Genomic DNA, 27,379 nt, shown 5'->3' on the forward strand with positions numbered 1-27,379 from the left:
ATTTATGCTCTGAACATGTCAAATGAGCTATTTCATCATAAAGTTTTTCTGGGTTTTCTCCTGTGTTATCAGAAGTCAAGAAAATACTTGTTTTCATTGTAGTTTTCACTTGATATACAAAAATGCATGCTTTCCTAAATTTTACTTCAGTTTTGCATTTTATCATTTCTCTTGTAGAAAAAGAAGAAACTCATTTTGAGATCAATGAAAGATTTTATTATCTAGCTTATTTTTGTAAATCAGCTTACATCCTGTTTGTTTCTGAATGGCTGGGTCATTTCCAACCTGGCTGGTCGTGAAAGGAAATCGTTTCTGTCCTGTGGGTCCTGACAGGCTAATATGAAATGAGCCAGTGATCTTTTGCTCACATATAACAGGGATACAGTGGTTCTTTATGGCCGAATTCATTGGCTGTGTAGTCTCTGACAGGCAGCGCTATCTTATGTCCCTAAAGGATAGTCTGTTCTGGTAGACTGTAGCATGTGAAAAGAGTTACAGTTTCTACTCGTATCCTGAATCTTACAAAGAAAATAATCACATCAAGTGATAAGGCCACAAAACAAAGAAGTCATATTTTTAGCAACAAATCTACCTGTCATCTTTAGTTTTGAAAGTTTTTTTTTTAATTTTTATATATTGAGAGAGAGAGAGAGATGTTGTTCCACTTATTTATGCATTCATTGGTTGATTCTTGTATGTGCCCTCACCAGAATCAAAACCACAACCTTAGCGTATTGGATGATGCTCTTAACTGAGCTACCTGGCCAGGGCCTGAAAGTATTTTAACCAGACATTTTCAGTACCCTTGCATATAAAGTAAATTGCAGCTTTAGAAATCTAAAATCAGTAAGACAAAAAAAAATCCATTACTTTCTATCAGCCAGTTCTTTAAATTACTGTCAGAGCAAAAGCCAGGGAAAGCAAAGGCCTTATTATCTACAATTCAAGTGTTTATTACCAGACACCAGGCACAGCCCATGGGTGATTCTAACACATTTGGCCTGAACGCTGCTCTGCTAGGCCTCTCCAGAGGAGAGAAGGAGGCTGCTTGCTCATTCAAGCATTGGTTCCTGCTGAGACTCCTAATAGGAGGGTTAACTGGTCATTTGTGTGCCAGGAAAATTTGGGCAAGAATAAATTTGGGTAAGGACTGAGCGCTTAAAGCTGTTTTGAATAAGCTAATGAGTAATCATCATGGGAAACTTTGCCTCCAGTAATCTCTACATTTCGAGCCTGTAACCTAGGTAGGTTAGAATGATATTTGGGGTTTTTATTACTTATCTTGTACATCATCTGTTAATAGAGTTTCAATCCTAATTTATTTTCAATCATTTTACTCACACTTAGAAAGTGTGAGTAATTTCTAACCCTAAAATAGGAGGGACCTTATAATTTGAGCAGAGCCTTTAAAAGTAAGAAGCCAAGATAATAACTAGGAAATTCCTAAGGGAGCAATATTTTTTCCACCAGTGAAAAAACTAAAAGTAGTTAGCTCTGTGTATTGGGTATAGCTTCTTCTAGGTGGCAGCTCACTGTAATGAGGTCAGTTGCATGTCAATAGATGCATCAGGCAGGGTTTTAATTGTGAGCAAATGAAGCCAATATTGATTGAGTTAAGCAGAAAAAGTGTTTATTGGTTGTTTTACATTATGGTAGAGCCTGGCTGGGCCAGCTAGGGGACCAGCTCTTACCAGCCAGCATCACCAACAAATGCTCATTATAGATGCAGTCTGAGGTGGGTGATGTTTTTGCTCATGAGAGCTGGATACTGCAGCTTGCTGACTCCAGACAGCACCACTGCCATCACTGCTCTGGGTCTTGAGTGGTGCTTCCCTGGCCCTGCTTCTTTGCATCCGTCATTTCCCACTGGAAGCCTAAGAACAGGTGCATTTCATTGGTCAAACCTAAGCTCCACACCCTCTCCTCAGCTACAAGGGAGACTGGGAAAGCTCCCCTACGTTGGACATATTTCACTTCTGTGGGGAGAATAATAAGGGGAGAGAATTCTCCCTATCAGGAAGCAGTTTCAGGTGCTAGACAACCAAAGAAATGACAGTTGAGCCAGAAAAGAATAATTAAGTTGTTCTAATTTCTTTCATAGGCTCCATCTTCCTCTTACAGCTCATTGTACTGCACTGCGACTTGTACAGTGCTCTCTACTTCATTACATAATGGTTTATAACATATAATTTAATTTTAAATTGCTTCCTAGACTTTCATTCAAGGACAACATGGTAGAGAACCATCTAAAATAACATTTTTAGAAAGAGTATTTAGGACATTTTGTAAATGAGTGATTGTTTTTAGCTCATTCCTGAGTCTTTTTTTTTTTTTGTATGACTCATTGTTACGTTTCAACATGTATTTGACTTCCCAGACACATTGCAGTGAGTGTTAAGAGAGAGCTGGAGATGTGTCTTATGCTCCCTCTCAAATAGGATATTTTCTTTTGCTCTATTTTCAAATTTTTTAAAGTTTTTACTTATTTCAGAGAGGAAGGGAGAGTGAGAGAGATATAGAAACATTAATGGTGAGAGAGAATCATTGATAGGCTGCTTCCTGCATGCCCCACACTGGGGACCACGGCCAAAACCTTGGGCATGTGCCCTGACCGGGAATTGAACCATGACCTCTTGGTTTATTGGTCGACACTCAACCACTGAGCCATGCCAGCTGGGCAACATTTTTTCATTTTATTATGCTTTTTAGTTCTAGTTTTTCATTTGATTTTTTTTTCTTAGTTTCCATTTCTATGCTAAGATTCCCCTATCACACTTCATTGTGACCATATTTTCTTTGACAATGGCTGTTTAGGGTCCTTGTCTGCTAATGCCAATATGGATCATCTTGGACACAGTTTATATTTGAGTACATTTATTTTGACAAAGGACCACTTTGAGTTTATTCGTGGGTATGGTATAAGTTGGTGGTCTAGTTTCATTGTTTTGCATGTACCTGTCCAGTTATCCCAACACCATTTATTGAAGAGACTGTCTTTACTCGATTGTATGCTCTTGCCTCCTTTGTCAAATATTAATGGAGCATAATGGCTTGGGTCGATATCTGGCTTCTCTGTTCTGTTCCACTGATCTATATGCCTGTTCTTGTGCCAGTAGTAGGCTGTTTTGATTACTGTGGCTTTGTAGTATAATTAGATATCTGGTATTGTAATCCCTCCAACTTTGTTCTTCATTCTCAAGATTGCTGAGTCTATTCCGGGTCTTTTTTGGTTTCATATAATTTTTGGAGTATTTTTTCTAGATCTGTGAAATATGCCATTTTGGTATTTTCTTGTGTTTTTTTTTTTTTTATTGCTGCTTCAATTTCATCAGTTGTCATTGGCCTATTCAGCCCATCGCTTTTCATTACTTTGTATGCTTCATGCCACTCCATCTGGCCTGAAGTGTTTCCATTGATAAATCAGCTGGCGAATTGAGAAATCATCTGGGGATGTCCCATGTAGGTAACTTTCTGTCTCTTCCTTGCAGCCTTTAAGAGTCTTTCTTTGTCTTTAATGTATACCATTTTAAAAATGATGTATAGTTGTGGGTCCTTTTGGGTCCATTTTGCTTAGGACTGTGTGTTTCCTGAACTTGAGTGACTTTATCCTTCACCAGGTTAGGGAAATTTTCTGTCATTATTTTTTCAAACGGGTTTTCTATTCCTAGCTCAGGTTCTTCTTCTTGCACTTTTATTGTATGACTGTTGTACCGAAGTTTCTTTAAACTCCCCACCTGCTATTTAATTTTTTTCCCAATTGCTGCTTTGAATGCATTGTTTTTTTCCTACCTTGTCTTCTGATTCACTGATTCAGTCTTCTTCTATTCTACTTTTGATTCCTTCCAGGGTATTCTTTACTTCAGCTGTGTTGTGCTTCATTTACACTTAATTTTCTGTTTGTTTATCCTTACATAAGAATATTTTTCCCCATTAATTTTTAGAGAGAGGAGAAGGGAAGGGTGGAAGGGAGAGAGAGAGAGAGTGAGAGAGAAACATTGATGTGAGAGAGAGACATTGATTGGTTGTCTCCTGCATGTTCCCCAACTAGGGCCTGGGATCAAATCTGCAACCCAAGTATGTGCTCTTGACTGGGAATCGAACATCCAACTAGTTTGTTAACAGCATTGGGTCCTGGTATGGGTCAGCAGACATCCAGTGGTTCTCCCAGCTCCACCTCTGCTGGTCTTTGCCAGCCACCAGCAGAGAATCTTAGTCACTTAAAAGTCTGTTTCTGACCAGTATGGCAGTGTAGGTAAATGTGGTACATGCCTCTTCCCAGAGCCACGTCTAAAATACAGAACAATCATCATTAAGAACTGCCTGAATGCCCTGACCAATTTGGCTCAGTGGATAGAGCATTGGCCTGCGGACTGAGGGGTCCCAGGTTTGATTTCAGTCAAGGGCATGTAGCTTGGGTGCAGGAACATCCCCAGTGGGAGGTGTGCAGAAGGCAGCTGATCAGTGTTTCTCTCTCATTGATGTTTCTAACTCTCTATCCCTCTTCCTTACTCTCTGTAAAAAATCAATAAAATGTATATTTAAAAAAAAAAAAAAGAACTGCCTGAAATCTGACTGAATGGAAGCCCTAAGTGACCGGCCAACCGGCTGGCCATCTAGTAGGTATGATGCGCACTGACCATGAGGGGGCAGACGCTCAACACAGGAGTTGCCAAGTGACAGCAACTTTGCAGAGTGCCCTCTTGCACTCCAGGACCCCTCGGGGGATGTCGGACTGCCAGTTTCAGTCCAATCCCCCAGGCCAGGCCAAGGGACCCCACCTGCCAGAGGAACCCAGCTCACTCTGCAGATGCCCTTCGAGCCCCTGAACTGCCCCAGATGCAGCTGGCCAAGGGAGGTTGGCTCCAGGGTGTGTCCGGCCCATTTTGCCCAGTCCCGCCTTGCCAGCCACCTTCTAATTATTTTCCTTTCAATGTGCACAAATCCGTGGACCAGGCCTCTAGTAATTAAAGAAGGAACTACACTGAGACTGGTAGGAGGTGCAGAGGTGTGGAAAGGGTTGATCTGACACCCAGATGTGGCCTGGGAGGGGTATCTTGGCTGAGGAGGCCTCCTGTGAGGAGCAAGGGGTCCCAGCCCCACACCAGGACAGTCAGCCCTGAGTTCCAGTGCCGGGAAGAGAAGTCCTTGTAACATCATGCTGTAAAAACCAGCGGGGATTGTGGCAGGGTGACATGGAGGCAGCTGGAAACCCAGGCAGTTCCTTTTATAGGCCCCACGCACAAATGTACTTGGAATCACTCCCTCTGAGCTCCAGTCCTGGGGCAGCAGCTTGAAAGGATCCAGGGTCATACAGTGAGGATCTAAATTGTTTAGCATCGGGCAAGACCTGCGGAGCAGCTTTCTCCCAGACAAAAGGACTGACAGAGGTCATTGTTCCTCTAATGAGATCTCCTACCCCTCACAGAGCTGACTGGCAGGCGCCATATCTGACACTCCATCAAGCTGACCCACAATGTTTACCCTGCCCTGGGGATTACCTGAGATTCTGTCCAACCCAGTTTGTAGCTGCACCCACGTTGTTTTCCATGGCTTTTCCATATGAATGGCCTGTCCTATCTCAGGATTCAGACTTTCCTAAAATCTCTCAAAAAAGTAGAGCTGGACTCAGCTTCCCTATACCTCTAGATAAGTGGCCCTAAGGCCTCGCACTAGCAGCAGCCTGCCTTGGTTCACAGCTTGGCCTCTTCTGGGCACCTCCAAGCCCAACACAAGTAATGGCCATCTGCAGATCGTTCAGTAGCTCAAGCCAGGTGGCCCTAATGAGAGCACAGGCAGTAGCTGACTTTGCACCTCCCAGGAGGCCGCAGAGCCAGTGCACCTGGTGGACAGCTTCAGACAATGCCAGATTACAACTCTACCACTTTCATGAGTGACACACTCAAGAGAAGAACTTAGTGAGCAACCAAGCCACACCGAAGCAAGTCCTGTGCCATAGGGTGTCTTCTGCTGTAGCCACAGCTAGTCTTCATAGCCAGTTGGCCTGGGGGTCAATCCCTCCCAGTAATGACAACAGCAATCAAGGCTCAACTACAACAGGATAGTGCACACAGCCCACATAGGGCGCACCTAGAGTGCCTAGCTCAGGAGACTGGGGAGGCCGAGCCATTGGGCCCTACAGGACACCTTCTACACAGAGCCACTCTACGAAATTCTGGAGATGTAGCAGCTACTTAATACATAGAAACAAACACAGAGAAGCAGCCGTAATGTAAAGAAAAAGAAAAATGACAAAAAAGAGAAATATCCAGAAAAAGAACTGAATGAGATGGAAGCAAACAAACTACTACATACAGAATTCAAAACAGTGGTTATAATGATGTTCAAGGAACTTATGAGAGCTTCAAGGAACTTACTGAGAATGTCAAGGAACTTAGTGAGAATGTCATGGCACTTATAACATCAAACACATAAAAAGGGACCAGTCAGAAATTAAGGATTCACTGGCTGAAATGAATAATTTAAAGGAAATCAACAGAAGAGTAGAGGATGCTGAGAATCAAATTAGCGATTTGGAATATAAAGAAGCAAAAAACACCCAATCAGAATAGCAAAAATTAAACAGAATCCAAAAATAAAAAGATAGTGTAAGGAGCCTCTGGGACAGCTTCAGGCATACCAACATTAACATCATTCAGGTGCCAGAAGGAGAAGACAGAGAGAATAAGAAGTTGAACATCTATTTGAAGAAATAATGACAGAAAACTTTCCCTACCTGGTGATAAAAATAGACTTACAAGTTCAGGAAGTACAGAGAGTTCCAAACAAGATGAACCTAAGAAGACCCCACACTAAGACACATCATAATTAAAATTCCAAAGGTTAAAGACAGAGAGGGAATCGTAGGAGCAGCAAGAGAAAAGCAGTTACTCGTATTTCCCTACAAGGGAGAGCCCATATGACTGTTAGCTTGTTTCTCAACAGAAACATTGCAGGCCAGAAGCAAGTGGTAAGAAATATTCAGTGATGAAAAGCAAGGACCTACAACCAAGATTACCCAGCAAAGCTATCATTTAGAATTGAAGGTCAGATAAAGAGCTTCATAGATAAGAAAAAGCTAAAGGAGTTCATCACCACCAAACCAGTATTACATGAAATGTTGAAGGGTCTTCTTTAAGCAGAAGAAGAAGGGAAAGGGAAGGGGAAGGAAGAAGCAGGATCCGGATGGAGGAGGGCAATGGAGGGAAACATGGGGAAATCTGTAATACAGTGGGGCCTTGACTTACGAGTGTCCCGACTAACGAGTTTTTTGAGATACCAGCTGTCTCCGCCAATTTTTTGCATTGAGTTGATAGAGTAATTTGAGTTAACGAGCTCCTCAACGAGCTCGTCCTCGGAATGAATTAAACTCGTAAGTCAAGGCCCCACTGTACTCTCAACAATAAATATATTTTAAAAAATAAATACAGAAGAGCTATATTAGTCTGAATTTTCTTGTTAAAATAATCTATTAGAATAGACTGAGAGTCAGTTGGTCATTGGCTGAAGTTTTGGGGGAGAGTTGCAGAAATTTATCCCATGAATGAGGTAAATTGTAGAGGAAGCTAAACAAAGGTAGATAGAGTGATTGATGATTGGGGTTCAAAGTGCAAATGAATTTGGAGTCATGTTTCTGCAGGCACCTCAGTTATGTGGTTTACTCTATGTTCTGCTATCTGTGATAAGATTTTAAAAGACCCATGTTAGTCTGAGATAGAATTCATAAGGCACGAATGATGGCAAGACAAAGATACAAATGAATTATGGGAGACTTACAGTTTTCTGTATAAATATCTGAGATAAGTTGAGTTAATCTTCTGTTGGAAGTCAGTCTTCAATTGGATTCTGAAGTATAAGATGAAAGTTATCATTTCAAAAATGAAGTGTGATTGATCCATAATAAGGAAATTCTATGGGCAAGATGTGTGATATGGTGAGAAAAGCTTGAGACAAGTGGAACCCTGAGTGAGTGTCTTGATTCTGACACTGATTAACTGGATAACATCAGGAAAATCACTAATTTAGCCTATAGGTAGTTTTGTAAAATTAAGGTAGCCCTTAGAATTCTGTAAGACATCATTTTTCTACCTTCAGAGCTAAACTATGAAACTCATATTTTAAAAATAAGCTGAAAACTGACCTAGTTTCCGCTTTTTTCTACATTGTTATAAGAATTGGGGAGGGGTGCTAATATAAAATATATTTTAAACTTTCTCATTCTAATTTTGTGTATGCCTTCCATAGCAACCTATTATTTGATCTATTTAGAAAAGGTAAATGCTACACCATAGCTTTAACTATAAATGTTATTTTTTATGATGACTAAAACATGCCTGTAAATATGTTTTACAGTACTATTGTTCTCCAGCTCTCACCTAATCTACTTACAAAGTCACCCCTACAAATTTTATACAGTAGAATAGAGTGTGTGTGAATAAACAATAGTCTCTAATTATTCTTGGAGAATTATGTGTATTCCCGATCACCTATTTCACCTATTCATGGACCCATTGCAATGTTACTTAACAACTTATTCAAAGCAGGAAACAGCCAAAGTAAATAAATAGCATGCCAGGCCCTCGCTGGGCAGTGAGCCATTTTCTCCTTTTGGTTACTGCCTAGTGCAGGAACCCCACATGAAGGTGTGCATTGGCATTCTAGGCAGAGAGAACAGCAAAGTCAAAGTCCCTGAGACAAGACCACGGTTATGAGTGTTCAAGAAACTCAAAAGAAGCCAATAGAGTGGGAGCTAAGTGAGCAAGTGAGGCTGACGTAGGAGATGGGGTCAAACTTTTGGGTTCACTGACATTGATTATAATTCTAATAAGATATTTCTTTAGCTCTTTGTAGTTTTCAAAGAACTTTCATATATAATTTTATGTGATTTCTATAGCAACCCATCGCAAGAACCTCGAAGTTAAAAAAAAAAATACTAATACAGTTTGCAAATAGAGGAGATTAGTATTTATTTACTAGCACTTATTATACTGTACCTCAACGATCAGTTAGTAATTTTAAAACATTAAACCTTTAAAAAAGTAGTTCCCTTACAGAGCTCTGATTTTACAAAAACAGAATGTACTGAACTCTGTGCTGTGAACTGAAGGATGAGATTACTATTCTGTTCTATAGTTAACTTTAGTAGATTAAGAAAATTCTCTGTTGGTGTAACTTAGATGTTTTTAATAAAATTAGTTACATTTATTTTCTCATTTTAATGAGTCTAAAATATTTGTTTCATATCACAATACACTTTAGAAAATGTGGTATTTTAGCTAACCCAAATCATGTAATTGTAAGAAAAATCTCACAAGAAGCACTTCTTTGGCTAAAAGAACTTTCTGCATATTAATAGAGCTATCTTATGAATTTCTTCCAGCTGGAGATGGAAAAGCTTCAGCTACAAGCCCTTGAGCAAGAGCACAAGAAGCTGGCCTCCCGCCTGGAGGAAGAGCGAGGCAAGAACAAGCATGTGGTCCTGATGCTGGTCAAGGAGTGCAAACAGCTCTCCGGCAAAGTCATAGATGAGGCCCAAAAGCTAGAAGAAGTAATGGCCAAACTGGATGAAGAAAAGAAAAAGACCAGTGCATTAGAAGAGGAACTCTCTGCTGAGAAACGAAGAAGCACAGACATGGAAGCTCAGATGGAAAAACAGCTCTCTGAGTTTGACACTGAACGGGAACAGCTTCGTGCCAAGCTGCACCGAGAAGAAGCACACACCACTGACCTCAAAGAGGAGATAGACAAGATGAAGAAAATGATTGAGCAACTGAAAAGGGGAACTGACAGCAAACCAAGCCTCTCTCTCCCCCGGAAGGCGAAAGATAGGCATTTGGCCTCTATATCTGTGGGAACAGAAGGACCTATGACAAGATCTGTTGCTTGCCAGACAGACCTACCGACAGAAGGCGCTGACCACGTGAAGAAGTTGTCTTTGACTGTGCCTGTAAAGCCTTCCACAGGGAGCCCCCGAGTTTCTGCAAGTGCAAAAGGGAATGTGTGCACCAGTGCCACCTCGGTCAGACCGGGTATTGACAGGCAGGCTTCCCAAGGTGACTTGATTGGCTCCGCTCTGCCCACTGTCTCATCTCCAAGTGCAAATAGAATTGAAGAAAATGGACCCAGCACTGGTTCAACACCAGATTTAACAAGCACAACCCCACTTCCCAATAACGCTGCCCCTCCCACCCTGCAAACACTAGGCACAGCCCCCCAGAGCTATTCGCAAGCTCCGCCTGTGCATAGTTTACACTCACCGTGTGCCAACGCGTCTCTGCATCCAAGTCTAAACCCACGCGTCCAAGCAGCTAGATTTAGGTTCCAGGGCAATGCTAACGACCCAGACCAAAATGGAAATACCACCCAGAGTCCTCCATCAAGAGATGTCTCTCCTACAAGTCGTGAAAACCTAGTGGCCAAACAACTGGCTCGGAATACTGTGACCCAAGCGCTGTCAAGATTTACAGGCCCTCAAGCGGGAGCACCCCCAAGGCCTGGAGCGCCCCCGGTAGGGGATGTTGGCACCTACCCTCCTGTTGGTCGGACCAGCGTAAAAACTCCCGGTGGAGCACGAGTTGACAGAGGCAACCCTCCTCCTATCCCTCCAAAAAAGCCAGGGCTCTCCCAAGCTCCTTCTCCACCCCACCCCCAACTCAAAGTTGTTACGGATAGCAGCAGGCCCTCCAGTGCTGGCACCAAAGCGGATAACAAAACTGTGGCTTCACCTCCTTCCAGTTTACCGCAAGGGAGCAGGGTCCTAAATGAGGAGAACCTCCCTAAATCCTCCTCTCCTCAGCTGCCACCAAAACCGTCCATAGATTTAACTGTGGCGCCGACAGCCCTGGCCACGTCTCAGGTGGGTGCCTGGCCTGCTGAAACCCCTGGACTGAGCCAGCCTGCATGTGCAGAGCGTTCCCTTGTCATTCCCACCACCATTGCCTTTTGCTCTTCCATAAACCCTGTTAGTGCCTCATCCTGTAGAACAGGTGCCTCAGACAGCCTCCTGGTAACAGCCGCAGGTAAAGGGATTGCCATGTTATACCCTTTTTAAGAATGTGGCCTGCCCTCTTGCCTTAATTTCTTTCACATCGCCATGGAACTTTTTTTTTAATTTGATACTTTTTAATATATATTTCTTTCCTCTTTTTTTTTTTAATGACTCCAGGGTATGGTGATTCATCTTGCGGTGTTGTTATGCTAAGTGCTTTCTTTCTTTTTTCTTTTTTTCTTAGTAACCTTTTTTCTTAGTGGTTTGGAGCACCAGGAGACCATAAATTTAGAGAGATGAAAGCATTTCCATGGGAAGAAAGACTGTTCCTTCTTATTAAATTTATCTCACAGACTTTAATATCAGTGGGTCATCACCAGGCAGTGTGTGTTCAGTTCTACCGCTTCTGAGATGACATAAACGCAGTCCCTTTAAGTAGTTATTAACACTACTCTCCAACTTGGATTACCAAATTGATTAGATTTGTTCTGTAATTGGTATGTTCTAAATTTTAATATAAGCTTGGTGTTAACTATTTTTAACCTCAAAAATTGAGTGTGTATGTTTATCAGTCTCTGATTTAAGAGTAGTTTATTTCTAAAGTCGTTTACTTTTATTTAGAGCTATCTTCTGCCAACACTTGAGCACAGGTGGTTAGCATGTGGCCTATATTAGTGAAGGTGCCTGCTGCAGACGTGCTTTCTGAAGTCACAGAGTATGGGACTCTTGAACAAAGAAGTCGATAAAGATCTGGGTTTTTTCCCTTTTGTTTTACAGTACTAAAGGAAGCACTTGTTTTTTTATTGACATGAACTGGATTCGTTTTTATGAGTAAATGAACATCCAAGATACTGTTATGTTTCAGAGTTCAGTTGAAACTTTGGAGAAGTCTTGCCTATCTCAGGATCTTAATGGTTAGCAGAGATTACTTTTTCTAATGAGAAGAAACTTCAAGAGTTAAAAGAAGATTTGAGTAAGTTTTATTTAAAGTAGGTTTTATTTAAGTAGGTTTTATTTAAGATTGAGGAGAAGAGTGGAAGTAAGGAAAACAGGTAGTTGGTAATCATCAGGGAACGAGAGCAGTACATCATGACTTACCTATACAATTACAAACTGTCTCCTGGAAATTAAGTTCCTTTAGAAGCTGCCTTCTTATGTTCTGGGCCAAATTGGAAACAGCAGGGACTTTGATATCAGTCAGATTTGTGTTGGAACCTGGGCTTTGCCACTTACAGTTGTAGCTTTGGGTTGCTTGTTCTTGAACTGAGCAAGTTTTCTTATTGGAACTTATGCTACTAATGTGGGGAGGGTGGCTGGTAGGAGGATTTAATGTAACGAGTTTAGGAGCATAGTATTGAGCTTAGAGCAGCGTGAGTGATGAGAAAATAGAGATGCTGTTACTGCTTCAGGGATATCGTTGCTAAAAGCATTTTTGAAAATTTGCTTTAGAATTGGCTTCAGTATTACTTCGTGATGTCTTTACGGGCATATCTATGTGGATATATATTTTATCCAAAATGGTGTTACGCAGCTGGATGGCCTTCTCCTTGCCTGACATGATGTTGGCTGTTTCTCACAAGTTAAACTCGCCCTCCAAGGAGGGATTTTTGCTGCCAGTCAGGAAAACCAGAGAATGTGCTGTATGGTTGGTTGTAAGGCAGTCGCAAAACAGAAGTTCCAAAAACATTCAAACAGTGGAGTGTTACTGACATAAATGCACAGACTGTAAAACACTTCCTAGGATATATAAAGTTTGTCAGTTATTTTTTAAAATACAAAGCTGTCTTTACTTCGTACCTTGATGCTTTGCCTGTAGTTGCTTTTTTCATGGCTGTGCTTCAGGGTTAAGCTGCAAGGGCCTTTGGTTTCAGTAGATAAGCCTTAAAGCCAGGATCCACGATGGAGGATTATAAATTAACATTTAAAGACAGAGAATTCCTAGTCCGTGATACAGGACTGGGCAAAAGTAGGTTTATAGTTGTGAGTATGCAAAATAGGGTTAATTCTTGTATTATCATTTATTAATTATTGTATTTCCATGCAAATAACTGCAAAACTATTCTTACCCAACCCTGTATATTCACCAGAATGACCTGCGTAGGATACAGTGGAATTTTAGATAAAGGACCCATTTTAAAAAATGCCCTTGGCTTGTGTCTAGACTCTAGAGAGTTAGAGGATAAATTCGGGAACTAAAGAAATAGCAGCCACTGAAAATGCATGAAACTGGTCCCTTATTTCCTGTTCTCTGATTCTGTAATTTGCCCAAAATATCTTCAGAACTGCGTTTTTACCTTTGGTGGGATAACAGGTTTCTATTTCCTTTGATTAGAAGATGTGGTTTATGAGTCGAAACGGAGGCTGTGGAGGTAGTCATTCAGCACGTGTTTACCGATCCTGCAGTGTATTCCGGAAATGGAAATGTTAATACTGCGCAGTGGGGGGTGCATAACTCCCCCATGGGTGTAGCTTAGCCTATAGGATTTTGAATCTGTTTTCCAATTAGATTGCCCCTGTTTTTGCCACCCCGCTCACTGCAACTAGGAAGCACCAGAGCTCCCTCCATCCTGCTGCTGAACCCACCTGTGCCTGGGTGAGTTCCTGCCTCTGCAGAGCATAAGCTCATCGCAGGGTCTTCATCTTCTAAGCAGCCACTAATGCGTTGTGGTTGGAAGGGCAGGGCCTGGGGACAGCACACCTGCCCAATGCATGGTAGATGCGGGCTCCAGTTCCAGTGGGGGACAGAACACTGCGTATAAGAAGGCAGGGTTAGTCCCTTTCTACGTATCACCCTAAAGAGCACATTTACTCTGAGCCATTAGTTTTTCCATCTAAACATGAAAGCATTGAACCAAAAAGTAATAGTAGTTCCAAACCAAAGAGATTTGTTAAACTTGCCTGTTGAATTTTCAAACAACAGTTCACTACCACTCCCTCCTTGGAGAACCACTAGATCCCATGATCTTTCAAACTCTAAAATTCTGTGTTTCCCTGTCAGCTTATATCCGTGAGAAAGAATTCTGATTAACAAAGCACTGAGAAGTTTGCAATGACAAAAGGTACCACTTCAATGAATATCTTGTAAATTACTCTAACCCTGTCAACAATGTCTATGGTCAAATGCTAATTTTTTAAATAATATTTTTAAATTTTAAGTAAATTAGTTTTTCTTGTTCCTCATGAACTTGTCAAGTGAACACATCTTAATTGTTAGATAAATAGAAGCCTAAAACAGAAACCACCCCAGGCAGCTGAGTTTCCATACCCTTGGGAATATTTTTAATTTTGTTACATTTTATTGGTTCAGATTTTTTTTCTTATTTAAGCATACATTTTAAAAATTATTCCCCATGTATGACTGGCTTAAAGCCTACATCAGAAAACGAGATTGATCTGAGCTATGACATTAACCTTCTCCACACCCTGAAGCTGATGCCAGAAGCTGGTCTCCACTCTTCCTTCTGCCATGGCACCTTCTGTCTGCCCCTTGTCACTGCATGTCTGTCAGACGTTCACCGTTACTGATGTGTGCACATGGCACTGCAAAGCTGAATGAATGACCTTTTCTAACATCATTAAAGTAACTGTGTGACCGCAGACCTGTCCTATCATTGCTTCACCATTACTTAAAAAGTCAAGTAACTGTTACCATTTTTATCATTGTTGGGGATCTCAAATGAGGAATAAATGATCATGGTAGGTTTTATTTTTCCCATGCTTATAGAAGGATTTATTACAATAACTTAAGTTTGCCTGTGCTAGAGAAAATTGGAAATGATAATGCAGACAAAAGATTTATTTAAACTTTAACAATACTTGGTATTTATAGAGCATTTTCCTTTGTAAATCATTTTTAAATGTATTGCAAACCTCTAACAAAATAAGGAAATTAATGTATATTTTTCTGCAGTTTTGTGTAACAGAGATAGAACCACAAGACTCTTCAGTGGTCTAAAGATTGAAAACATTTTTGAATAAAATATTTTATCTTATGGATAGCTTTTCATTAAACATAGAGTTCCCCAGGAAATTACATCCATAGTTGAATATTTCCATATAAAGAAGTTAAAATATAGTTATTAAAATTTCCCCCCAAGCCTAGAATTGTATTGGAAAAATGAAAACAAATCCCCAAAGAATAGCAAATCATTTATTAGATACCTGTTGATATTCTTAAAGGGATATCAATAACCAAGAATCCTTGGATGAGTTAGAGGGAAATACAGAGAGGAAGGGAGGAAGGAAGGGAAGGGTGGAGGGGGGGGGGGGAGAGAGAGAGAGAGAGAGAGAGAGAGAGAGAGAGAGAGAGAGAGAAGGGAGGGAGGGAGGGAGGGAGGGAGGAGGAGGAAGGAAGAAGGAAGGAAGGAAGGAAGGAAGGAAGGAAGGAAGGAAGGAAGGAAGGAAGGAAGGAAGGAAGGAAGGGAAAAAGGGCTGGAGGGAGGGAGAAAGAGCATGAGCCACATTCCCTCCTATTCCACGGAGGACCACAGAACAATGCTTTCATATTGCTTTTGTGTTTGCTTTGCAATCAAACACCTTGGTGTTTACAAGTTTTGTTTGCCATCCATTTCTGATAAGTACTGATTTAATTTTTGTGGGCTTGTTTTTTGTTTGTTTTTAAGAAAATACACAAGGTAAAATGTACCAGAGAGGAGCCTTCTTGTAAGTATGAAGTAAAAATACTACTTTTGTAAGAAGAGAAAATGACTATCAATGGGAAAATATCACAAAGTTTAGATAAATATCTAATTTTAGGACCATATGAATTCTGTATGTCACTGCAGTCTAATAGGGTAACAGCAATAAATTATTTATGGACCCAGATAAATTAGGAAGATATAATGCTCAGCTTTTAATTAGCAGTTCTAGTTTCATTTGTATAAACTGCTTTGTTTATTACAAAGAATTTTTAAAATATTGAGACATCCTTTGATATTTAATATTTACTGAAATAATTTAAGGCCAATAATTAAGATTCAACTATAAAGACTGAATATTACATACATAATACTGTAATACCCATATACCTAAAAATGGTATCCTGATGCCAATGTATAAAGAATAGAAAAGCTTCATCTATTACACGTTACTACATGGGATGTTACCAGATATCTATAGAAACTATGCCCTGAGGAGTGACAATGTGCACGTATGCCTTTATATGCACACCAGCATTGCTTAGTGGTGTTTGAGGCTCCATAAGGAAGAAAATAAAATGATGTGTTTTGAAAGTTAACTGTATTTAAGCCAAAAATACATGAAATACTTCTATGTCACATTAAATAAATATTTTTTTACTTTACTGTTTTTACAGCTTTTTGATCAAGGAAGAATTCAGAAAATTTTCCATGCTATATGCAGCCGTCTTCACACACTTAACAGATTCTCTCCTAAAGCTGCTAAATACTGATGAAAAATATCTAATTATGATAACTTTTTGTTAAATCTATATTTACAGTGTCCTGTCTTGTTGGCTGCTTAAAATTTTCTGGAACACGTGCTATAAAGATGGCCAGATGATATAATCTTCAAAATTATGTTATTTGTAGTGGTATACTTTAGATCCAGTCATATATGTAGTGCTTCTATTAACTATTGATATTGAATAGTAGTTGGTCCCCATTATTTTTATTCTTAAATGAGGGAATTCAAGGAGTATAAGTGGTTCCTTGACAGTATTTGGTCCATCTCAATGGTTTATGTAAAATTAATAACCTTGGAAACATTGTCAAGAAAGAAAAATCTCTGTTTCTTACAACTATTTCTATCTTGTACCTGAAGATACCAGTTAACTTTTTGAGATTGATACTGAAATTTGTATGTCATTTTAAAAGGCAAGTTGTTTTGAAACCTTGAAGATGAATTTGAACTTTTAAAATGAGACAGCCGTCTTCGTTTCCTAAAACCAATCCCCACTTTAACCCTGATCTGTGCAAGACTGATGTCTAAAAATAACTTGTGACCATGCATGTTAACCTAATTAGCAGATAGGAAATTGAAATGACAGTACAGAGTGATGCTAAGTAAATATTAACAGACTGATAATGTTAGAAACCACATAATCCTCCAGGAATCCATGTTCCTATGTCTGTGTGTGTGTGACTCCGGAAGGAGTGGGTAAGTCTGTCGCTTGTCCTTGCCCCTGTCCTCTAACGAGACTCGCTTTAACCCACAGGCTGGTCACCCTCCCTAACCCCTTTGTTAATGAGTGGTGGTCCTGCCCCCCTGGCTGGCAGGCCCACCCTTCAGCAAGTTGCTGCCCAGGGAAATGTCACTTTATTATCAATGCTGCTTAATGAAGAAGGACTGGACATTAATTACTCCTGTGAAGATGGCCATTCTGCCTTGTATTCTGCTGCTAAGAATGGACATACAGGTAAAGAGGGTGATAATATCACCGCACTGTACTACCCACTTGCAAAAGGATAGAGAGTTGAAGCCCTTGGAACCACTGTCAGGAGCCAAGAGTTTACTTTGGTGTCAGTTTCCCCTTCCAGGTAGTGGATAATTTTTTTTAACATGATTTTAAGATTTTGTAAACATTTTTAAAAATCCAAATTGTACAGTTCTGTAATATAAAATTTGGGCAGCTAGGAAAAAAAGTCATCTTTGTTTTATATGCAATGAAATGTGTTGTGTAGATAGAAATTTTAGGTCTAGCAACTGCATAGCACATTTTAGAAGAAAGCCCTCCATCTGTGATCATTTCGGTCAGGACAACATAACCCTAATTTTGTCTGTTAGAAATACTTGATGTGTGTGAAAGTCAGAGAGGGAAAGTTTTAGTAGTTAGGAAAGATCAAGATTCTGAAGTTGTTCTGAAGTTGAAACAATTTATAGTTATTTGGATTTTTTTAAAAGCTGAGAAGATGTACAACTATAAATGACATATTGATGAAATCTAGGAATAATTTTTGATCCTTAACATGCCGATCCTATAGTCAAATATTCTGAAACTTAAGGTAGTGAAGAACAAGATGATTTGACTGCATATGCAAAGTCAAATAGCATTGCCTCTGGAAGCCGCATGGTTGTGGAGTAATTCCGACCTTGTGGCTTCCCTGGAAGTCTACAGAGCTTTACTGTGTTCAGGTGGATTAAATGGAAGATTCTAGTGAGCTGATAGAGTAACTCATTATTTTAAAAGTACTTTGGAATTTTTTACTTCAAGAGCTCTATGGGAATTTTTTTAATATAGAGAAATCTGGTAAATTACAAGAGGAACATGAGGTCCATATGCTATTTATGCCTGGGTCAGGTGACTGTGGTTTCACTTGTATTCTCATTCATGGAGTTAAGTGTAGGATGACTACTACACAAGAGCATTTTAAAGATTAAAACAGAGTAAGAATTTAAATATCAAGAATGGTATTTCAATTTGGTAAATGGATTTTGTTCTCTATCCAATAACATTCTCTGGAATAGTCTGGTAAGAAAATCTGGTAAAGTGTTTTATGGCACACGACAGACGGTTCTCTCACTCCTCAGCAACTCTTCCCAAAGCACCAACAGGAAATAAAAATCACATCTTAGTGAGCCTGGGGTATTACAGTCTTCGGGAAGAAGAGTCTGCTTTCCCCAGAAACAGTCTGTGGACTCTCACATTTGCCGTGATAGAAGTGATAGAATTTTCAGGTGAACTGTGCATGGGAAAGGTCCTTTGGATTTAGTATCTGTCTACAGCTTTTATAGAATTTGGCTCACCAATGCTCTAAATGGGGGATTGAAGTGGCTTTCTGTTAAAACCCACAGATTGTGTGAGATTGCTGCTGAATGCCAAAGCCCAAGTCAATGCTGCTGATAGAAATGGCTTTACACCCTTGTGTACTGCAGCTGCTCAGGGACATTTCAAGTAAGAGATGCTCTTAATTTATTTTACTATAAAAAGAGATTCTTTATATTTTGCTTACATATCTTAGTTCTGGCTAAAGGTGCAAACTAGTGCTTAAAATCAATTGGCAAATAAACTTACTAAATATTTTTGAAGATTTAAACACAAAGTAGGATCCTAAACTTGCTCTTCTTAATAATTGGTGAAGAGTTGTATATGAGGGGAGTGAAGAAGGAGAAATATGCTGTGTCCAAACCTCACATGAATGGACTTGATTCTGAAGAAGATAATCTTTTGGTAGCATGTCAACAATAAAATGAACTGTTAGACTTTGTTCTTCACTAATTCTCACCACCCCAAAACAAAGAAGCTTTTTTACTTATGATCGCGTTAAAAGTAGAACATAGATCTATATTATTTGTAACAATCTTAGCTTTCTAGTAGCAATTTATTCATTATTAAATCTCAGTTATTTACCTGATCATTTTTTTAAAAAAATGAAGCAGAAACTTTACATATTGAAAGTAATTAGAGCACAAAACCAAAAGAATCTATCAATTAAGATGTACATAACTTCAGCAATGATTCCTTTATTAGCTTACTAAGGCAGTTGAACATAGTAATGATTTTAAAAATTGAGTCATATGTTACTAAAATAGAATATACGTAAGTTTTTTCTCTGTGCTGAAAGGGCAGGTGGCAGAGATTATAAGCTATTTTCAACTTTTTACATAACTATCCTGATAGAAATCTTTAACAAATTTCTGAATTCTTGAAATAGAGGTTTTAAGGTTCACACGAATGTTATCCATTATAAATGGAAACTTTTCAAAATGCATCCTTAAAGCATACAGTTTTCATTTTTTTCTGCCGTTATTGAGGACCATAAGTCTTGCTATTATTTTCTGTATGTCTTGAGTCCTCCAAAAGGGATTTCTTCTGGGCTATACTTTACCTTTACTGTCACCAGGTAATGTGTAGGGCCGCTCACTTGGATAGTATAACAGTCATGGGAATAGAGGTATGGATAGCTTTACAAAAAGGAAGAACACTGGGGTTGATTAATTTAAATGTGCATGAGATACACACACATATCAGTATGTAAGTTATTTTTTCAAATATGTATAAACAAACCAAACGTTTTAAAGGAAAGCCAAGATACATGGAACAGATGGCTGTCAGAGGGCAGGATGAGAGAAGGTGAAGGGATTAAGCAAAAAAAAAACCCCACCATATATATAAAACACATAGATAAGGGCAACAGTATAGTGATAGCCAGAGAGAAAGGCAGGTGGGAGGTGGAAGTGGGCTAAGGGGGGACAGAGGGGACAGAAAGAGACTTTACTTTGGGCAGTGAGCACATGATGGTGTATGCAGATGATATTTTGTTGAGTTGTACACTTGAAACCTGTACTTTTTGAAATTTATCGTTATTGTTGAAAGTATTACGGATCCAGTGTCACCCCAATAAACTCCATTTTAAAGAAAAAAGAGAAAACATGCATCTGAAGTAAAAAAAAAAAAATTAAGATGATGCGAATTGCTTCCTAATTTGACTATGATTTATTTAGTCCTCTCTTCTAAGTTTATTTTCATCTAATTTTATAAACTCAAGCTTTCGATGTTTAGTCAGTTAGTAAGAGCCACTGTGCCTTGAATTTACCTCATTTCTTTCCATCTTGATTTTCAGGGCAATGAGTTTCTGCTTAGCCGTGTCCTCTTCATTGCAAACTAGCACCCACCCCTTCAGGAGGCAGGAACCCTCTGCTGTCCTTTTCCCCCAGGCAACCATTTTCCCTGCCTCCCTGCTGCTGTTTATAGTGGAGGCACATGGTGCCCTGCTGTCTGCGCTATTTATAATTATTTTCTCAAGTGAAAAGTCTCAGAATGACTCAGCAGCCTTACTTTTTTTCAAGATTCAAACTGTTTTGAACCACAAATAATATATGTGTCAAGCACAGTTAAACCATTCATCCCAGTAAGTTAAACTATTCCAAGGACTCCACTGTTACGAGTTGGTTACAGCAAAGTGTCATAAACCAAGTTTCAGCGCTTGACCAAGGTTGCTGTTTTAAATTTTCAGGGGAGTAATTAAGTTTGTGATTAAAATATATCTTCTAGCCTTGTTAAAAAAAACACACAGTATCCTACATAATAAGACCCACAATAATTTATGACATATATTTAGATATTAGATACATATAGATGCAGAATGACTTTAGCATTATTATCTGTATTTCATATCTCAGGTGGCACTTCAAAAATCAAACGGAATTTCTGTATAATTAATCATAATCTTGTGTTTAGGTGTGTAGCATTACTAATTGCATATGATGCTAACATTAATCATGCTGCTGATGGAGGACAGACACCTCTATACCTGGCCTGTAAAAATGGAAATAAAGAATGCATTAAACTCTTGTTGGAAGCTGGAACTGACCGAAGTGCAAAAACCAGAGTAAGTACCAATCTTGTTTGTTTTGTTTTGTTTTGTTTTGTTTTGTTTTGGGGGTGGGAGGCAGGGGGGAGGTTGTTTTATAATTTACAGTGTGTCTACAAATTCCACAGCTGGAAAAATAAAATATGTTAAAATAGAGGTTGCTTTGCTTTGTTTTGCTTTTAGGATATTGGGTAAGGACAGTGTATGTTCTCAGAGTCTCTAAAAGCCTTGTCTAACCAGACCTTTGCCTCTGAACCTCCATTTATTCATCTTTAAAACAGGAAAATAAATACCTATGTCCTGACTTTTTTCAGAATTAGGGGAGATAATGAAGGTGTAAGTTTTTATTCATTTAACAAACATTTCCCGAATACCAGCTGTCCTAGGGACTAGAGAGACAGCAGCAGCCAAAACAGCCCCTGGCCTCATCCATGTTATATTCCATTATTGGGGGCAGGGGGAGGGCAACAATAAACAAATAATTGAACAGATAGTAGTCGGATGTTTAGGAGATGGCAGTACCTGGGGTCATAAGAATTGGTCAGAAAAGTCTTCAGTGAAAATGTGACAACTGAACCAAGCCCTAAAGGAAGCAAGAGCACAGCCCATGAAAGATGAGGAAAGCTGTGTGCCCGGCCTGAGGAAGAGGAAGTGCAGAGCCATCAGGTGGAAGAGTGGGGCACCCTCAGTGCACCTCAGTGAGGCGTGGGCCGTGAGGAGGACTTAGGGTGAGGCTGGATGGTTTTGAACAAAACATGGATATGGACTAACTCTTTTTTTTTTTTTTAAATTCTTGCCCAAGGATATGTTTTCATTGATTTTTAGAGAGAGGAAGGGGAGCAAGAGAGAGAAACATTGACGTGAGAGAAAAACATTGACGGTTGCCTTCCGTATGCATCCTGACCGAGAATTGAACCCACTACCTTTTGGTGTATGGGATGACTCTCAACACAACTGAGTCACCTGGTCAGGGTATGAGTTCATTCATTTTTATAAGAATCCCTCTGGCCCTGACCAGTTTGGCTCAGTGGATAGAGCGTCGGCCTGCGGACTGAAGGGTCCCAGGTTCGATTCTGGTCAAGGGCATGTACCTTGGTTGCGGGCACATCCCCAGGAGGAAGTGTGCAGGAGGCAGCTGATCAATGTTTCTCTCTCATCGATGTTTCTAACTCTCTATCCCTCTCCCTTCCTCTCTGTAAAAAAATCAATAAAGTATATTAAAAAAAAAAAGAATCCCTCTGGCTGCAGTGATAAGAAATTGTAAGGGGAAGGAGGCCGAACAAATGCATGGAGGCCTGCCTGTCAGAAATCTGTTGTTTTAATCCAGGGAAGTAGTAGTTTGGATCAAGGTTGAGGGGTAGAGTGAGGAATGTTCCAATTCTGGATGTATTTTCAAGGTTCATTATATATTTTATAAAATTCTGTAGAAGTATAAACGCTGGCGACAGTGACCATGACTGTAATAGAAAGAAAAGGTGGTGCATAATGGCTGAGAGGTCAGGCTCCAAAATAAGACCTTGTGGCTTGAACCTTGCCTCCATGATGCACTGTCACTTTGGGCGTGTTATCTTCTCTGTTCCTGGGTTGATTCCTCTACAAAATAAGGCAAATAATGGTAGCCATGATTAGGGGTATTAAAATGAAATAAGCCTGTCTATATAAGATGGTTGCTGTACTGCCTGGGAATTGTAAGCAGCCGACCAAAGTGAGCTGTCATCATGGTCAGCAGCAGCAGCATCCTCAATAGCAGTCAGTGCTCAGTTGTAATGCGTAAATGAAAGGGAGTTTGTGATGAGGTTTGTCTTTTATTTGTGTTGACTGTTTCTCCTAGGACTGAGGTTTGTTATTGCTAAGTAAGATGTGCAGCACCTCACAGAGTTCAGGGTCCCTGTCTAATTTGCTTCAGAACTTGAAGTACTCTGGAAATCCACTGTAGAACCCAGCAGGCTGATGTAATAACTATTGACCTCACCCAGCTCAGTTCTGCTAGCCCTGTACAAGCTGCACAGATGAAGGGAGACCGACTAGTAAAAGGCTCAGCCACATGGATATGCGTTTGAAATAAAACTTCCCAATGAGCCCTCTGAAATGTGTCTTCATCAAGATACTGTGATGCACTTGTAGACAGAGAAATCAACTCTGTCCACTGACATGAGTTTCTCTGACCGGGGCCCAGCTAAGGCTGGAGGAGTGAAGGAGCTTCCACCACAATCCACTCCTCATGGGGCTCAGCTCAGGCAGGATTTTATTTTTGTTAAAGTTGGAATAATCACCACCGTCCAACATAGTCCTGATGAAAGGCAAGTGTAGACATTTTAATTTCCACAGGTTCTCTGTACCATAGAGCTCTTCTCTTAATAGAGAATTGACTATACTGGGCAACCATTTCACAGGAAACATCCTTAAAATTGTTCAGGATACTAAGGTGCATTACCTGTTTTATAGGTCACTCTTAGATCCTGGGCTTTCTTAAGTAATTTCCAACGAACCAACAATTAATGGTATAACCAGTGATATAAGTTAGCTATAAACATTTTCCATTGAATCCTATTGCTAGAGGTTTTTTTTTTAAATCTATTTTTTTAAAATCTGAGAAAATAGTCCAGTGTTATTCATGTTATTTTATATATTTTATCTAAGAAATATATTTTATCTAAGAAATCTGTGGTGTTACACACATGGATTTCATTATGAAATGATGAAATCCTGCCTTACATGTGAAAAATGAGTTTTACAACACAAAGCTGCATGAAAAATAAGGAGTGCCACATAAAAATTTGTCACATCCTATAAGTTGGAGAATCCAGAACTACATGCTCTCAAGCAAGTTTTTAACTAGCTGAATAACACTGTTGGAAGTACAGAGGTAAACAGTATAATTGATAGAGGATTTTAAGGCAATATTTCTTGTGACTCTTAATAAGAAATCAAAGGAGAATGGAAGATGGAAAGTTTTTCAGGAACAGCTGTGTGACCTTTGTAATGTAAATTAGGGATGGTTATGAGCACTTAAGCTCTGGTGCCTGCTTGAGGCTGATACCCAAGTAAAGGTGTCCTCAGCCCAGCACGGAGCAAGCCAAGCCTTGCAATGCTTTACCTCGCAGGAGCCCTCCAGGGCCACGGAGAAAGTTGACCTCCGTACTTGAGCTCTGGCTAGGAAAAGAATTCAGAGACAGGACCCAAACTCAAGAGAGAACATTTCTTAAACAAGCAAAGAAAAGGTACACTCACGGAGAAATTTCGAGTGGGCGTCTCAGAGAGCTGCTCTAGGGTGTGGGCTAGGGTTCCTTTTAACCCCTGGGCAGCTGGGGGTGTGGGGGGGGGCGTGGTTAATACTTTCTTCTTAAAGCTGACCTATCACGGCCTGTCAGGTCATCTGCTGTCCTGGTATGAAAGTTAGACGGGGCTTTCCTGCAGCCCCCTTGTTCTCCTCTAAGGGTGGGGGTCTACCACACGACTTAGCCATATGCCAGGGGAGGGAAGGTCAAGGGGAGAATCTGACCTGCATGCCTGGAGACATTCTAGAGCAGTGGTTCTCAACCTTCCTAATGCCACGACCCTTTAATACAGTTCCTCATGTTGTGGTGGCCCCAATTTCATTGTTACAAATTGAACATAATTAAAGCATAGTGAATGATCACAAAAACAATATGTAATTATATATGTGTTTTCCGATGGTCTTAGGCGACCCCTTTGTGAAAGGGTCATTCGACCTCTAAAGGGGTCGTGTCCCACAGGTTGAGAACCGCTGTTCTAGAGGAACAGAAGATGCCTTAGGGGTGAGGTCCCCATTAACAGTACTTATCTCCAATACTTGCTGTACCAGTTTCTCCCAGTGTTAGCTATCCAGGATGTTCTGCCCTGGTGACCGTCTATAACTGGCCCATCGTCCATGCTCTAACTACCTACCACAGGAGGACTACATGCTATTTCAGTTGTCGCCCAGCCATGTCTTGTTTCAGCCAAGTTGATTCATTGGTATGCGGTGCAGAACCAGACAAAAAGCCACATTATCAGGGGACAGCATTAACAAATGATCAGACTGTTACCATTTATGGTCTAGTTTTCTCCCTTTTTAAAAAAAAAATATATTTTATTGATTTTTTACAGAGAGGAAGGGAGAGGGATAGAGAGCTAGAAACATCAATGAGAGAGAAACATCGATCAGCTGCCTCCTGCACACCCCCCACTGGGAATGTGCCAGCAACCAAAGTACATGCCCTTGACCGGAATCGAACCTGAGACCCTTCAGTCCACAGGCTGACGCTCCATCCACTGAGCCAAACCGGTCAGGGCCCCCCCTTTTTTTTTAAAAAAAAATCACAGAACAAATTATATGAGTTTTGTATTTTTTTTCTTTTTTAAAAATTTTATTGTTGAAAGCATTACATCCTCCTTTTACCTAAATCCCATTAACCCAATGGTTCTCAACCTGTGGGTCGCGACCCCTTTGGCAGTCAAATGACCCTTTCACAGGGGTCGCCTAAGACCATCTTTTTTTTTTTTTTTTTTTTAATATATTTTATTGATTTTTTTACAGAGAGGAAGGGAGAGAGATAGAGAGTTAGAAACATCGATGAGAGAGAAACATCGATCAGCTGCCTCCTGCACATCTACTGGGGATGTGCCCGCAACCCAGGTACATGCCCTTGACCGGAATCGAACCTGGGACCTTTCAGTCCGCAGGCCGACGCTCTATCCACTGAGCCAAACCGGTTTCGGCAGGACCATCTTACATATCAGATATTTACATTACGATTCATAACAGTAGCAAAATTACAGTTATGAAGTAGCAACGAAAATAATTTTATGGTTGGGTCACAACATGAGGAACTGTATTTAAAGGGCCAGAAGGTAGAGAATCACTGCATTAACCTCTTCCAGCCCACTCCCTTCCCCTCCCCTGGGCCCTCACCACCCCATTGTTTGTGTCCATGGGTTATGCATATATGCATACAAGTTCATTGGTTGATCTCTTCCCAGCCACCCTCCCCAGTCTTCCCTCTGAGGTTCAACAGTCTCTTCATGCTTCTATGACTGGGTCTATGTTTGATCATCAGTTTATTTGGTTCATTAGATTCCACATATGAGTGAAATCATGTGGTACTTATCTTTCTCTGACTGGCTTATTTCTTTCAGCATAATACTCACCAGATCCATCCATACTGTTGCAGATGGTTAGAGTTCTTTCTTTTTTATTCCCACATAGTATTCCATTGTGTAAATGTACCATACTTTTTTTATCCACTTGTCTGTGATGGGCACTTAAGCTGTTTCCAAATGTTAGCTATTGTAAATTGCACTACTTTGAACATAGGGGTGCATATATTCTTTCTGATGAGTGTTTCAGGTTTCTTAGGATATATTTCTAGAAGTGGGATAACTGGGTCAAATGGGAGTTCCATTTTTAATTTTTTGAGAAAACTCCATACTGTTTTCCACAGTGGCTACACCAATCTTCATTCCACTAGCAGTGTACTAGGGTTCCCTTTTCTCCAAAACATTTGTCATTTATTGATTTGTTGATGATAGCCATTCTGACAGGTGTGAGGTGATAGCTCATTAGTGTTTTGATTTGCATCTCTTGGATAATTAGTGACTTTGAGCATTTTTCTTTTTTATGTCTCTTGGCTTTCTGTATGTTCACTTTGGAGAAGTGTCTATTTAGGTCCTTTGCCCTTTTTAAATTGGATTGTCTTTTATTAAGTTGAATGAGTTTCCTATATATTTTGGAGATTAACCCCTTATTGGATGTATCATTGGCAAATATGTTCTCCCATGTAGTGGACTCTTGTTATTTTGTTGATGGCTTCTTTTGCTGTGCAGAAGCTTTGTATTTTCATGTAGTCCCATTTGTTTATTGTCTCCTTAGTTTCCATTGTCCTAGATGTATCAATAAACATTGCTAATGGGGGATGTCTGAAATTTGATGCCTATGGTTTCTTCTAGGACTTTGATAGTTTCACATCTTACATTGAAGTCTTTTATCTATTTTGGGTTTATTCTTGTGTATGGTGTAAATTGGTGGTCTAAGTTATTTTTCTTTTGTATGTACCTGTTTAGTTTTCCCAACACCATTTATTGAGGAGAATGTCTCTGCTCCAATGTATGCTCTTGCCTCCTT

At 40.0% G+C, this 27,379-nt stretch overlaps 1 protein-coding gene across 1 annotated transcript in view; it reads left to right on the plus strand.

The window, feature by feature from the left end:
• CTTNBP2 (cortactin binding protein 2) overlaps positions 1-27,379 on the plus strand; it is a 177,701-nt gene that overhangs the window by 65,480 nt on the left and 84,842 nt on the right. The window contains 4 exon segments of the mRNA XM_036328864.1: positions 9,377-11,015; positions 17,160-17,360; positions 18,737-18,836; positions 21,123-21,273. Coding sequence (XP_036184757.1) covers positions 9,377-11,015; positions 17,160-17,360; positions 18,737-18,836; positions 21,123-21,273 — 2,091 coding nt within the window.

This window comes from Myotis myotis, unplaced genomic scaffold, assembly GCF_014108235.1.
Source record: "Myotis myotis isolate mMyoMyo1 unplaced genomic scaffold, mMyoMyo1.p scaffold_m19_p_11, whole genome shotgun sequence".
NCBI lineage: Eukaryota > Metazoa > Chordata > Mammalia > Chiroptera > Vespertilionidae > Myotis > Myotis myotis.